The sequence below is a fragment of the Pezoporus flaviventris genome, unplaced genomic scaffold (assembly GCF_033815535.1).
Source record: "Pezoporus flaviventris isolate CSIRO_AGI_PZ_B2104156 unplaced genomic scaffold, CSIRO_AGI_Pfla_v1 ptg000001l, whole genome shotgun sequence".
Taxonomy (NCBI): Eukaryota; Metazoa; Chordata; class Aves; order Psittaciformes; family Psittacidae; genus Pezoporus; species Pezoporus flaviventris.
In genome coordinates this window covers 44,388,021-44,403,339 of record NW_026892549.1, presented here as the reverse complement: position 1 = coordinate 44,403,339, position 15,319 = coordinate 44,388,021, and the positions used below count along the sequence as shown (strand labels likewise).

General features: G+C 36.6%; 1 protein-coding gene across 6 annotated transcripts in view; it reads right to left on the bottom strand.

The window, feature by feature from the left end:
* Window positions 1–1,592: 1,592 nt before the first annotated feature.
* The window catches only part of NBEAL1 (neurobeachin like 1), an 80,071-nt gene continuing 66,344 nt past the window's right edge, over window positions 1,593–15,319 (bottom strand). For 3 of the 6 annotated variants that reach the window (XM_061454902.1, XM_061454893.1, XM_061454919.1), the window contains 12 exons: window positions 14,348–14,457; window positions 13,669–13,786; window positions 12,857–12,954; window positions 12,430–12,546; window positions 12,177–12,266; window positions 10,904–11,013; window positions 10,120–10,292; window positions 9,766–9,860; window positions 7,927–8,043; window positions 7,092–7,253; window positions 5,842–5,990; window positions 4,617–5,180 (listed from right to left, as the gene is read on the bottom strand). In XM_061454902.1, the coding sequence (XP_061310886.1) occupies window positions 4,907–5,180; window positions 5,842–5,990; window positions 7,092–7,253; window positions 7,927–8,043; window positions 9,766–9,860; window positions 10,120–10,292; window positions 10,904–11,013; window positions 12,177–12,266; window positions 12,430–12,546; window positions 12,857–12,954; window positions 13,669–13,786; window positions 14,348–14,457 (1,613 nt within the window). In that variant the 3' untranslated portion in view covers window positions 4,617–4,906. Of the gene's footprint in view, window positions 2,528–4,616; window positions 5,181–5,841; window positions 5,991–7,091; window positions 7,254–7,926; window positions 8,084–9,765; window positions 9,861–10,119; window positions 10,293–10,903; window positions 11,014–12,176; window positions 12,267–12,429; window positions 12,547–12,856; window positions 12,955–13,668; window positions 13,787–14,347; window positions 14,458–15,319 lie in introns of those variants that run through there. The other 3 variants (XM_061454911.1, XM_061454930.1, XR_009743663.1) reach the window with 2 other exon arrangements.

Below are 15,319 nucleotides of genomic sequence, written 5' to 3'. Positions count from 1 at the left end.
GACAAAAAAATGAACTATGCTTTCACCAAACACTACAAAAGACCTCTCTCTTCAATTTTTCCGCTTGATTCTGCTAGCCCAAAACATCATTTCCTGCCCTCTTTCCCTGCAAGTAAACACTTAACCTCATACATGCATTTAGACAGAACATATATGCAAACTTACAAAAACTATTAACTCAATGTCCCAAATGAATTTTCCAACTTCCCATAACACAGAAAGATCTCACATTCTGAGCTGAAGTTCTTCGAAACTACTCTCGGAGGAGCTCCCCTGGAATCCCTCCTTCATGAAATCATAATGGACAAACATACTTCACATTCTCATGAACACAATACTTCCAGAGTATCCTTAGTATTCTTACTAGATAAGCAATTGATTACAAAATAGTGTTTTCACGTCTCTATAGCTTACTTGAAAGTACAGGTGCATTTGGGTAATTTCTTTACATACATGGAGGCTGGAAAAACCACACTGCTCTACTTTTGGAAATTTAATGTTCTCTTGGCAAGTGACTCAGGGAAATAATTCTTATTTCTCCTAACTTTCCAGACAATCCAGTCTGTCACAGTGATTAGCTAGAACATTGCAACTATGCATAGACCCACTTGTTCACTAGTCTGATTTATTATTTCATTTACAAAAGTTGAGAAAAAGCAGCGTAACTTTCTTTGAACAGCACATTAATCAGTCACTAGGAGGGCTGTTTGGTTTTTTTCCAGTAAAGAAATTGAGGCAGTGAAAACAGTTTAAATGAGACTAACAGAACTTGTTAAGATTATCCTTTTGTGGGGTAAGGAGATAGTTTTTCTACAAAGTTAATAAATATTGTGCTAAAAGTTAATGAAATAAGATTATACATTATGGAGTTCCTCAGGTAGTTCAACAGCTCCCCAGCCACAGGGAATATCTGATAACATTTATAAGAGATACAACACACATTCATTTCCATAAATAAATAAAAATAACAAGAAAAGTCATGGCAGAGGGAAGAAAGGGGTAGTCAAAGGGGAACATACTAGCTAACAGTCACTTAGAGCTCTGCCTTATACCTGTAATTCCTCTTACCCCATTGTATTTTCTCCTTCTAATAGACATACATACATGAATATACATATATATACAAACATACACGCATATAATACATATGCACACATACCTTTGCATGCCAATCCAAAAACCTGTCTTATTCCCTCAGCACCAGGCTTTTCTAACAGTATAGGGTTTATCATTTAAATCAGTAACATTATAAAAATGTCAGAATGATAGGAAAACACACGCCCTTCTATCATCATGTATTGCTAAACAAAACAAAAAAAAAAATCAGTAATGGCTTCTCTAAAATACAGCACATAATCCATAACTATTTTGTTGGATATAGCACAGGTAAGGATCTGACATTTTCTCATCCCATGTCTTAAACACATCTTGAAAATGGATACTTTATCTGTTTCCTTGCTTGCTTACAGAGGGCAAACAAGAAAAAAAAGGCTAACAAGTGGTTTGGTGAACACCAAGCCAAGAAACAAATAGATGCTACTTAATTAAATTATGCTGCACATAATTAAATTATGTTCTGTCTAAATTGTTTAAATGATTTTGCAGTGGAAATCTTGTTTTATTTGTAGGAGTTAGCTCACTAATGAAGCAGACTGATCTTTGACCAATACATAGATACTGATTCTTCCTCTGTATTTCTTAAAGATATTAAATATATTATGGGATTTCTTGGTGTGTGGCTTAGTCTACCTAACAACATAAATTTTCAGCAGCAAGTATTTCCTACCTCCTTTAGCTCCTTCACCACCTTCAACTCCTTTGAAGTTAGTCATGTCTGTACTTAAAAAAATTTCTGATAATCAAGTAGTGCAACACAGATGTTTCGTGCAGAACAGCCTAAAACTGAAACTACACAAAAGAAGATAGCAATAGCCATTTACAGACACAAATTGCAACAGATTGTTCATTGGGCTAAAAAAAAAAAAAAACACCATGGAAAAGGTCATAACTGCCAGCTATCTCAATTCTGAATCTGACCACTGAGACTGCCAGAATTTTCATTTACTGATGGAGAATTACAATGCTGTCAAAGCAAAGCCAAATAGCTTCTTTGCGATGAAGGAGGACCTTCAGCTTTAAATCAAATGCTGTTTATCTTAAATTCAATTTTTTTTTTTTTTTTTCTGAAACACACTTTTAGCTGCTATTTAGAGAGGGATTCTGCTGTGACCACATCGACACAGTTAAGGAAAAATATGCAAGCAGGCTAAGTTGCCTGATTACATATGCTTATTACTATACCTCTACCATAGCTTCATCATCAACAGACTTAAGAATTAAGGCTCTGAAAGGTGAGATACACATTTAAAGTGACCAAAAGATTAAACATGTTTCTGGAATCCATGAGAGAAGGTAGAAGCAGCAATCACTTGGAATCTTGAGTGTTATATTCAGTCTCTCCTGATGAAATCTGGCTGAGCCGTTTGCTTGATCCCCACAGCTTTCGGGAAAGCTGACCTGAGCGCATCTGTTTAAAAGTAATTCAGAGAAACAAAAGGAGGGGGAAGGGATAAGGTGGATAAATTAAAAAGGAATTCAGACACTGATTTTGGTGAAATGAAGACACTACAATGTACTGCATAAACAAAATCACACCAACAAAAATTATTTGAAAACAAACCAAAAGCTACATTTAGGGATGATATTTGGGACTGACAAAAAAACATCAGACAAAACACTAATCACAGTCTTCTCTGATATTGAACAGTTAAAGGGATAATGCCAAATCATGAGTATTTAATACTTAACCTACTTCAAACAGCTTAGAAGCAGTGTTAGGAAGGAAAAAAAGAAATATGAGGTAAATGTCAAGCAAAAATGAACTAAATTAGAAGAAAGGACATTTTATTTTCGAGATTTCAAACAAAAATTGCTAGAAGTGAAAAGGAAAAGATAACCAAAATGCAGGGCAGTGATGGCAGAAGGAAGGTAAGAGAGAAAGGTTATCTCCTGGTGTCAAATTTATACAGTCTTCCAAAGATCCTGTGTGCAGTGCTCAGAGTGAAATTTAAACCAGAAATAACTCATACTGAATATTGCATAAGTCAAGACAGGTAACAAGCAACCAGAGGCTGTATTAAATCCAGCATCTGGTAGGTCTGCAATCTGACAATAATTTGTAAGAAACTGTTTTAATTTACTCCTCAAGTACAACATTTATGATTGGCCAGCAGTGATCAGCCTTGCAGCTGATTAGATTAAGAAATCCCTTGCAGTTAATAAACAGGATGCATGCCTTAATAGCACAAGTTTAGAGTAGTTCCCAGCAGTTAATACAACAAATGCAGCATGCTTAGGAACTCTTATCACTACAGCAGCAACGTCCTAGGAAAGGCACAGTGCTGACCAGGATTAATGCTAACAGGTGATAATTCCTCAGAGCTCTGCAATATCCCAAACAGCTAAAGTAATTGTTAAAAATACAAAGACATTTATTATACTTCACGTCATGCTGGATACTGTCAATGCGGAAACACTATAGGCCAATCTTAATACCAAGCAGCATTTTGCACATTAAAGGTCAGTCTCTCCCTTTATCCTAAGGATCAGTATCATCGAAATCCCGAACTACAACACTGTCTTCTGCATAAGGATGAAGTTCTAGTAACGAATATATTTCTTCCAAACTACAAATAAACAAATAAATAACCCACATACACATACTTTTCAAATATATGGATGCCATTATAGAAAACTAGAAAATCTGGGATATAACATTTTTCCTGTTTGTGCTTTTTAGAAATATCTATGTACATGGATATTAACCTTGCAGATCATCTGAATTATAAACAGAAAATCCTGGAAAATCATTGGAAAGTCTCTACATTCATAAAAGGAACCCAGTATTTGAAACAACGCTTTTTCCATAGTTAGAAAAATAGATGTTAGAAAGAACTGGGAAAAAAAAAAAAAAAAAAAGAAAAAGCCTTCAGTCTAATAAGATACATAAATTTCAGCCTACAAAAAAATCTTTTCTATGCAATAGGAAGCTTAGAAATGACAGAGACTTTAAAGCTGCTGTTACAAACATATGTTTAACCATATCATAAACAGCTCTTTGTCAATTCTACAGTAGGAAAAAGCTGTCCAACTGGAACTCAGTGTAAACCTCCCCTCCCCATCTGCTGCAAGCAAAATCAGAGTACTGTATTAAACTATATATCTCCTAGCTAAAACATTTTAAAATGCTGGCAAATAAAGTTGCAGTTTTCACAATTAAAGTACAAAATCAAATGATACATCTTCTCTGCCGTTTACTAAGGTCATGCAAAAGTGATAACCACATTTTCAAATAAATATACTGCAGCACAATGGAGATCGGGTTATAAAGAGAATAAGCTAACTCAAGTACTTTGAAAGTCATGAGAAGTAGTACTTAAAGCAAAATCTACATTTTGCACAAGAAAAGTTGGGCATAGCTATTCGACAGATGGATGCTCTGTATTTGATACTGCATATGCAGTACCAACAAGTTTATATTCACCATATGGAGCACAGAGCATATTGGGAACCTACACAAGTGATTCTTTGTGCACTGCAATTACAGAAAGAAGTAATACTTTTTTTTTTACCCCCCAATGTCATACAATGCGTATTAAAAGATATCTAACAGAAACCATAAAAAATAAAGTATCTTGCTCTCTTTCATTTCCAATTTTCTTCTGGAAAATTATCTCATCAAGAAGCATTTGAGAACACTATCATGTTCAGAAAAGATTAGCTATTATGACTTTGCCCATTCAGGTGTGATAGAAGTCTGCAAGTTAGTCCAGATGAGCTTCCCATCTGCGATCCCTATTATACCTTTGATTCTTAATGAGAAATTTCAGTAGAGCAGTCTCAAAAGTTATTTCTTTCCCACTGAAAACTGAAACTTGCTCTTAAATTTACCCTGCCATAGAGGAGACCTCTTGCTCAACTGGAAAGCAGAAATAAGTGAGTTTCCCATTGTTCGGTAGAAAAAGTTCTTGATGGTGGGTTTTACCTCTGCTGGCTTGCCAACACCAACGATAATCAACTTGCCATCCTCCAAGCCAACAAGGATGTGGCTATATTCTTTTGTGACAGAAATGCAATGAATTGGCAGTCGCATGGCTAAGGGGGAGATGGTCAAACCCAAGCTGAAATGAACAAAAACCACATATAGTATATTGTGTATTTGCACGTATTGCAAAGAATCACACTGCATTTGAAACTGCTGTCCACAGGATGCATTATAGAACAGCTTCTCAAGGATCCAGTTAGTGATTTCAATTATTGTAAACTTCTAAGGAATGATCTAACCGCACCCCAGAATAAAGCTCAAATAACAAGAAAAGGCATGGATGGGTAAGTTAAGCCATTTCACTGAAGAACTGTAACATTAGTACCACAACTGCCTAAGAGACAAAGATCAGGGACTGGAATGGGTTGCCCAAGGAAACTGTGGCTGCTCCATCACTGACAGTGCTCAAGGCCAGCTTGGGAAGAGCCTTGGGCGACATAGCCTAGTGTGAGCTGTCCCTGTCGATAGCAGGGGGTTGGAACTAGATGATCCTGAGGTCCTTTCCAACCCAAACCATTCTATGATTCTATAATAACTCCCATTCTGGGGAGCAATGGAGCCCTACAGGGCATAGCAGTACATGGACTTCAAAACTCCACGCAGAACTACATGAGGCTTGAACCTGCAGTTGCTGCCTTCCCAGTAACCAATGAGAGATGGGGACAATCACAGCTTTTCTCAGTAAGCCTTTATATTTACATCTCAGTAATAAATCACTGATGGTGTTGGTACATTACCTGTAGAGATCCCGTATGGAAAGAAATCCTTGTAAGCTGCCCATCACAATATACTCGCCAGTCACACACATATCTGACACTTCCTCCTTCAGAGTCTCAGAACCCAGATATTTTCCATTGACAGAATAGAGATGTAATGCATTCTTATCCTGAATAGATCAAAAATAAATCTGTCACAGAGGACTGAATGGATTAAGATTGTATTATCTGTATCTTTAGCTCTCTAACAGGAACTTACTTGGACAATAATCCACAGATAATATTACTGACAACAGCCTCCTTGCTGAACGATAAAAGAGTACCAAGCCTATATGCAATGTGTATGTATACCAGGTCCTCTATGGGAATTTTTGAAGTTATTGCTCATTACCTCATGATGCAACATGGTAACATCTTACCTATCTATCTAATCAATCCCAAATTTTCTGGACACATCCATGGATTTAATGGACAGGTCTATTTTATATGGGTTTTTGTTAAGAGAGAAGAAGGGAAAAGAGCACTCATCTTATGCCCTGCTGCTACCCTTTCCCCCAGTCTGAAAAGCAGAAGGAAATGGGTATATTTCCACAGAGCTAGATACAGAAGCATTTTCTGGACAAGGCAATGAATTCTTGATGAATTAAAGATACAGCTAACATGAACATACTAAGCTCTTCCAGCTTGACAATACCTTCCTTGGTCACTTCTCTCCCCATCTTCCCCATGCAGCTAGCATGCTTATCTCCAATAAAATTGTCTTCCAAGAGATTTCCTATGCTCATAGAAATAACAGCTCTACACTTACTAAACCAACTACACAGCTACTCAATAGATAGGATAAGGTAAACTGTGAACCTTTCAGCTATACCTCCAATCCAAAGCTAAGAAACATCAGTATAGTCACTGGGCATCTTGCACTCGGAGCTTAATGCTCCCCTTACAAGCCTCTGTATCTGTGCACAGTGGAACTCGTTTCCCCTAGTTTTACATTTCAAAGCAGCTCCCCCAGGAAGACTCATTAGTGCATGCTTGGGCATCTTCCTTGCAGCTGTTTGAAGATTTTCATGAAGCTCACAGGAGCACAGTATACCTGTGATTTATCTTTTAATCAAATTGCACTCAAAATGGCTAGCAAAATTAAAAAGAAAAAGGGGAAACAGACACAGCATGCTTAAAAAGCCTCATTACTTTACGAAATAAGGATAAAGTGAGGTACATTTATTATTAAAGTCTTCAGTGAAAGAGAGGTACTCCATGAAACTAAATACCTTAAGAGTAGTCTTTCCTTCTATGCTGGTGTGGACAACTATATGGCCTTCCCAAGACACAGCCAGGTTTGGAACAGTCAGCAGGAGAGAACTCTCACAAGGCGGTCGCAAAGTCCTCACATACTGACCTTTCCGAACAGTGCGGACAATAACAGTCCCATCCTGCAGTGACCAAATTCAGTTAAGTTGCTACTCAGCAGACACATTACCACAGCATGCAGAAAGAGTATTTAAATACAGAGAGAATACTTTGAAAGCACTTAAATCCTTAACCGGAGATCAAGACTCCTGAGCATTAGGAATTCTAAACAAAGAGGCATTCTCCTGAAGGCCATGTACTGTAGGCATACGAAAAAACAAATGCAAACAGGGCAAGATGGGAAGAGCAGACAGCAAATCAGGTATTTCATATGCCATATTTATGAGTGAACATTATGTGCGTTACAGAGTCAGAGTTCGGCAGCTTGCCTATATTAGAGTACAGTATGTAGTAGAGCATGAGTAAGCTGCACAGAACCTTCAAGGTTAAGGAAATCAGGGAAGAAACTGTCACAGAATTGTTTCTATGAGAAACCTGAGATCTCCAAGTAAGTCCACACAAATTAAAGCTCATCTGTGCAGAATAACAAAGCATGGTAGCCGAGGCCTATGCTGTGCAGTTTGAGAGAGCCTGGTTTAAGCAGGCAGCAAGGGAGATGGCACGTATCTTCTGCAAGGCTGAAGAAAAAAATAATTGTGAAATAGTCACATTTTATTGTACTCAATCAACTTCAGACACGCTCTATGGTATAAGTAGAGAAGAGGGCAAAGAAGGGGAAGGTATGAGGACGCTTACCCGGGATCCTGATACTGCCATATCCAGTTCGGTGCTGATGCCAACACTCGAAACTTCATCAGTATGCCCATAAAGGATCTGTAATGGTTTAGGTGCCAGGCCTACAGGCACTCCTCCCTGAGAGTAACAAAAAGTGCAATGACACATTCTCTTGCAGCTGAAGGACAAACAAAAAATAAGTTTCTGGTATCTTTAGTATCGGTTGTGTGAGATGTATATTTGACATAGGCCAAAACCAAAGGTACAACTCACACATTCCAATTTCAATTTTTTGCCTTTTATGTCAGCAGCCCTATTTACTGAAGTCACAAGAACGAATGAACATAGTTAATATGTGGATGTGAAAGACAGATTTACTTAGCTGACTTCTATCCCTTCAGATGTCCAGGTGTGCAAGAGAATTAAGCACTACCATCACAGCTAAGCTTAAAGAAACTGAAAGCTATTTCACTTAAAGTTACAGCAACTCTATTTTCTATTTTAAATTCTATTTTCTAAGGAAAAAGTAAGGAAACAATCCCTCTCAGTGACTACCACTAGAGTAATATGCAAAGGAAATCTTGCAATAATGTTCATTGAAAAGAGTAATTTCCCCACATGACTGCAGGGTGTCAAAATTATTTAGTACTTTGTTCCAGGGAGTGTACTGTCAGCCTATACAGACTTATTCTCACAAACCACTTCAAAGGCAAGACCTGTACTTAAAGAGAAGGTACAGAAAATAGTTCTGCAGAGCACTATTTATTCTCATTTCTGTGATAAAAATTTGACTGCCAACCAAACCCTGAAAGCCTGAAGCATGCAGGAATGCAGAACAAGTGTCAAAATACAGAGCTGGGATAGAGGGTGACAATGCAGAACAGACAAGCAGAGCAGAAGTGACAGTATACAGTCCCATTGCTGCCACATTGTAAAGACCAAGATAAAAGTCTCATAAGAAGAATTTACAATACATACAGCATCACTTATACATATGTTAAATAAAATAGAAAAATACATTAAAAGTCTTTTAAAAAGCAATTCTAAACAAAGTTAATCACCAGAGGATGATTTAACTCACAAATTGCAAAGAAATAAATTTTAAAGTTCCAACATTTATCCTTGCTTGAGAAAAACAAATACTGCACTAAGGAGTCGCACTGTCCATAACATGACAGTTCCTGCCTGTAGTTATTCCTACCTGTATATCTGAAGTTGCTTGAAGCAGCAATCAGAAGTGAACATTTAACACGCATACGGATGGAAACTGTCTCCCATTGTTGGGTGTAAGCACAGACATACATTGCACAAGCACTTTCATTACGTGAAAGCACAAGACTAATACTAAAGAATTCAAAAACACAAGTGTAAATCCAGGAAACAGACTAATGTCACTGCTAACTCCTAGTGTAGTCATCAGTACTAGCCACAGAGGAAATGCAACGCTAAAATGCAACTACTGGAGTGAACAGCAGTCTAGAAATGTAAAAATAGTCAACTACAAGCATTGTTCTGACTAATTCTGGTAGTCTCAAGCAGTGTTTCTCTCCTTCCATTCTCTCATCTGTATAATGAAGGGTAGTATTTGCCCATACTGAAAATAATCTATGAAACCTTTGAGAGTGACTCTAAAATACTGTACTTCAGCTATATAGTAACTAATGTGTGTAGTGAACATTTCAAACACAGAACACAATGGGAGTAACAAAATTACTAAGCTAATCAATTTCAGTGGACTTTCTTCCCTGCAATCCTGAAAAAAAAAGAAAATCAATAAATGATCACACCAAAACAGAGAAGCACAAAAAAAAACAAACAACATTCCGGAACTGCTTCTTTGAGTATGCCTAAATAACATACCTGATGAATTATGTGCCATATCATACAGGTAGTATCTCTAGAGCCCGAAATTAAATGAATTCCACAGTAGTCTATTGCCAAGCAGGTCACAATATCTAGATGAAGGAATGAAAACAAAGTTATCACATACATATTTAAGACTGTTTTCCCACAGAGACACAATGTGCATGCAACGTATCAACAATGTATGCTGGTTTGCAGTCAGCATTCTTCTCTTCTTAACACTGCCATTTCTTTATACCTGCTATGTTTGTCTGCCCAAGTGCCCTGGCTATAGTTCTTTCCAAAAAGACCAAAATCAAGGTACAATACATAAAACCTTTAATTTCACAATATAAAGAGTTAGTTACTAACCCATATGCCTGATGTGCTGTCCAATCAGCTTGCCTTTTGTAAGCGACGTTACTCTGATGCTATTGTCCCAGTGTCCTCCACTAAAGAGCAGTTTTGCATCATGGGATACTGCAAACAACTTAGAGGTGATCTCCAGCCCCGGTGCAAAAGGACCGCTCACGTTGCGTTGTGTTCTGTAGGGAAATGATGAGAAGCTAAATAAGAGTAACCTTAGTCCAAATCAATATATTTTACGCATTTTGCACTTTAAAATTAAAAAACCTTAAAAATTATGAAATTCCATCTATAAAAAAGGCTATATTTAAAAAAAAAAGAGAAGAAAGGTGAAATCCTGCCTCACAAGAACCACAGCAAAACTCACCGCCATTGGCAAGCTGAAGCAAGATTTCACCTTAGATCTTTTCAATCTTTCATGCAATTTAATAACTCGTGGCTACTAAGTATTGTAACATTGAATTAAAAACAGAGAAACAAAACCACCACATATACCTGCACTATAGTGTAACAAAGTATAAAGATTGCCCATCTCAGATTCCAAGATGAGTTTTTACGATTATTAGAAAAAAAATTAGAAATAGCTCTAAGAATGCAGAACCTTAAAATGCCACTTGCGTAACTCTTCACAGTGTTACAGATTAGAGACAATGTTCCTGAACACTGGCAGATGCATTCTTAGGTGAAAATTCAGCCAATGATAACAGTAGAATCCACTAACTGTTGAACAATTACTGTATTTTATTACTGTACATACATTCATCTGTACCCCTCCTCATCATTTGCTTACTTGGGATTTGTCACTGTGGTATCCCTTATGAATGTAAAGTAGTTGGAGATATTTTTATCATAAGGCAGCCAACCATGAGTTCCAATAATGCAGTTGAGGCTTGCCGTTACCTAAAAATGGTTTGATAGAAACATCGGTGAAACTCAGTGGTATATTCTCTTCTTGCTTTGATGGTAACAGAGCTTGCATAAAATCCAGTATAGGCTTCTTGAGAATTTACCACAAAAGAAAAAAAAATAAAACACACACCCCCTCAAGCACAAATTTTCTAAACAAGTAAATAAAATAATCTCACTCAGGTGAGTTAATCCACGTGTAGTATATATTATTGAGTTAGAATAGTGAATATTTTAGATAGGTCAGAGAAGTTGAATGGGGGAAGAGGGCAGAGAGAAAAAAATACGAAACAAAACAAAAATCTCAGCCAACGAACCCCTCCTAAACATTTAATTAAAGTTGAGTCATTTAGTTTAAGCTGCTGCTTTGTTTTGAAACAGTAATCACTAACAGTTAACATACTAACACGGGAGGTTTTAAAAAAGTTACGCTACACTTCTATTTCTGAGAAACTAAGAAAAGAATCCAAATAGTTGAGGTATATTTTCAATGAGCATTTTAGACATGTCCAAATTCCAAATGTCACATGCACATATGACATTGTGCCAGGACAATAAGTTTGACCTACAAAATAGAAGTATTGAAAAAGAATATTCTCTCCTGCAACATATATTATTGCACAGGGGCCAGTATGCAGACCATACATACAGATGTAATCACAAAACCACTCTCCTCCTCTCATCATTTAGCCATCTGTTATAGTACCAGCATCTTTACTAGTCAGTGCAAAAGTTAACTTTATGAACAGTGCAGGCCTCTAGAGAATATATATGCCACATATGGTATAGGTTAATATATGATTTGGAAAGTAATGATAAGCATAATGATACTATTAATAACTCAATCCTGTCATTTTAAAGCTGGGCTGCATTGCATTAGGAAATTACTACCAGGGAAGCAGATCAAGTGGGCAACTTACAACACACCTCACTACAACTTACGCTCATGTATCATCATCAGCTCTTAAATGTCATTCGACAAATCAGCCTGGCTTCCCTTCAGAAGACAAATATTTAACTTACAGCCGACATTCATTAGAGATTAAGGAAACACATTTGAACAGGGACACTTAAGAAGTGCTTCTTTACGAGCTGTATGGAAAAAAATACACCTATTTGACTGCAATTTAAGAATAGCATTGACACACACAACTCACCAAAATCTCTGGGCTTCCCTGAGAAATAAAAGAACGTGACTGGGTCCTGGGGACAACAGCTTTGACAATGGGCACACCATCACTGATTCCCTACAAGAAAGGACATGGTTTTGGTTCATTTTATATACACTGCATTTTAAAATATTTCTATAAATAGGAAACAAGTTTATTGTCATCTAGGTTGTGATCTTTTGTTTCAAGTATAACAGAAGTTTGAGATTAGATTTAAAACAGTTTCAAGTAGCACATATACCTCTATGAAGAATGACTTTAGTTCAGTGAGGTGTTGGAAGAGATTCAAAGTAGAGGTATCACTTTTAGTTAGTCTTTGTACTACTTCTTCTGCTGACAGCCTTTGTGGATGGGGCTCCTAGGAGACAATATTTGAAGAAATATCAAATTAGTCAAATTTAACAAGCTGTTGTATGGCAATCAATGGGAAAGATGATTTTTAAATGCCTAATTTTCCTTCTTAAAGTTAATTAATTTCTTCTGAAAATTGTATGCTACATTTCCATCAGTGTGACCTTTACAAATGGTAATGTGGCAAAGACTTAACATTCCTAAAATTCACAACTATTATCTTAAAAACCGTTACTTTTTCACTTTCTCAGAAGTCCTGTGTAACTCAATTGGATTTAACCACAAAGGTCTGACTGAAATGCAACAAAGAGCATTACCTTTAACAGCTGACAGGGAGTTTGCCCAAAATTGTTTATCATCCCTTCTAAAGCTTTCCTTTCTTTATCATCTGTTAAAGCATCCAAATCCACAGCCCCTGGATCACAACCAGAATGATGAAGAGTAGCAAAAAGGAAAAACAACATAATCCAAACAATTTACCGAGAATTAATATGGTCAACAAATGTTGCAGAACTTAATTGCACCATTATCATCTGTTACCCAAGAAAAGCCTCCAAACAATGCCTCTGTATAAAATATGATCTGAAAACTCCAGTCTGCATTTTAAGTATACGTAAGTGCAAGAATTGCAGGCTTTTGTCTTATCAAATGAATTTAATATATTTCATGCATGCAGTAAGTTGCACACAAACCACCCAAAATTCCAAAGAATTAACAGACTAACATCTGTCTTAAGTATTTGTTGGTTTTAAGTAACTTGCCTTGACTCCTAAACCACAAGAAGCTTCTTCCCACAAAACGCTTTTAAGCAAGCAAACGAGAAACTAACAAAAAACCCCAAGCACCTTTAGAAATAAAAATACAAGCAACTGGAACCACCCCCTTAAAGAAAAAAAAACCCAAACAAAACCAAAACATCTTTATTAATATTTTAGGTTTATAACTGCTGATCAAAGCATCAAATATTCTGTTTATGGGATGATAAATTGCAAGTTATGCTGCCATATTTCATCTATAATTCTGCTACCTTACCATATGCTACTGTATGGCATGCTCAAAAATCAAGTGTTTTTAATACTGAAAACCCACAAGTCTGATGATAATGACAAGAGAGCATACTGCTTAGTACCTTCATAAGTACAATAATAGAACACATTGAGCGCCTCCACTGCAGCTGGTCCCCTCTGCTTGTAGCCAAAAATCAAATCTATCCATTCATGAAGATGAGCAGAAACATACTCAGATTCCTAGAAGGAAAAAATCCTCTTGTAAGAGTAAGGTAAGTACTGCTCCCCTCTTGAAGTATTTTCTGTGGAAGAGATATAATTACTAAACTCAGAGTGTCCACAACCAGGTATATACCAATGTACAGGGCAGAAGCATAAGAATATCCATGTGTGTTAAGGGCAGTAACTGCCAGGTAAGAAGGAAAATAAATACAGTGAAGCAGCACATTTAGACTACTGAAACACAACTATGCAAGGAAAGGTAAGCTGCTAGTTCCCTAGCAGCACACAGAACAGTCTTCAAAAAACAAGGGAAGTCTTATTATCTAAACCCACCCAATTCTGTATGCTATCTCCTAGGGCAGCAAATTCCCAAATTATTGGTATCTTCAGGATCTTTCCTTTTTTATTTTTGAACATTTTATTGACATGCACAGTGCTTTTAACTGAAAGTTCTAATGCTATCTTTAAGTCAAATGCAACCACAACTCTAGTTTGAATGTAGTCCCAGTATTTTACACAGTGATAATGTATAAATGAGCTTTCTTTACCATCTCTTCACACATACAAACATCATCTTACCAGAGCCTTCCTGTGTTTATAAATGAAGTCTTCTGGGGAATGGGCCCATTTGGGGAGAACAACATCATTTACCACCTCTTTGGATATTTGAAGCTGACCTAAGTTAAAACCTAGTGAATTATTTGGAAAAATACATGGATTACTACAAAATATTATCTTGATTTCTTAATAAAGATTAAAAAGCATTCTTTTCTCAATGAAGGATAATGAAAAATTCTAACGCAGATCTCCAATAACCCCACCACTGACATAGGAGGCTAGGGTCTGCTCTGAGTGTTTAAAATGTGACATGATACAGGATGACAAACATCCAAAGATCCCAAGTCATTTTGAAGCTAAAGTCCCAACCTTTAAAGTAGTAGAAATATTTTACACATCTATCTGTAAACGTATCTGCATTTGCTTTAACACATTTCAATGAGGTTATCCATAAGAATTAGGTTACTTACAGGTTTAAATGATTGTATAATCAAGGCTTTCAGTAAATCTTAAATACCACTAACTTTAATTGGAAAAACTCTACTTCAATGACTTTTGAAAGCATGACTTGGATGTTTTCCATTTTTATAGTTTAGAACTCTAGCAGATTGTTGTGAGCAGACTAAATCATCAGCAGCACAAAAATACAAAACCGTTTTTAAATTGAATTGCGTAATAGGTAGAGAATGAATTCCCTATGCAACAAATACGAGATGCCATTTTTTCATTCACATCAGAATGCAGGATGCTGCCTTTTCAATCAGCATTATATTTGAGTGAAACAGCTTTCTTTTTTTCCTTCTTCTGATGGGTACTGAAACCTTACATGGCTCTAAAATCAGGTGACTTTCAACACTGCATTGGAAGACAACAGTAACAAGCAGAAAGCATGTTTGTTGCCTGGAACAAATAGAAGACCTCACATGTTTCAAGATGTCCAAACTCTATCATCCAATCAGCCTAGTAAAAAGAATACTAATTAATCTGTATTAA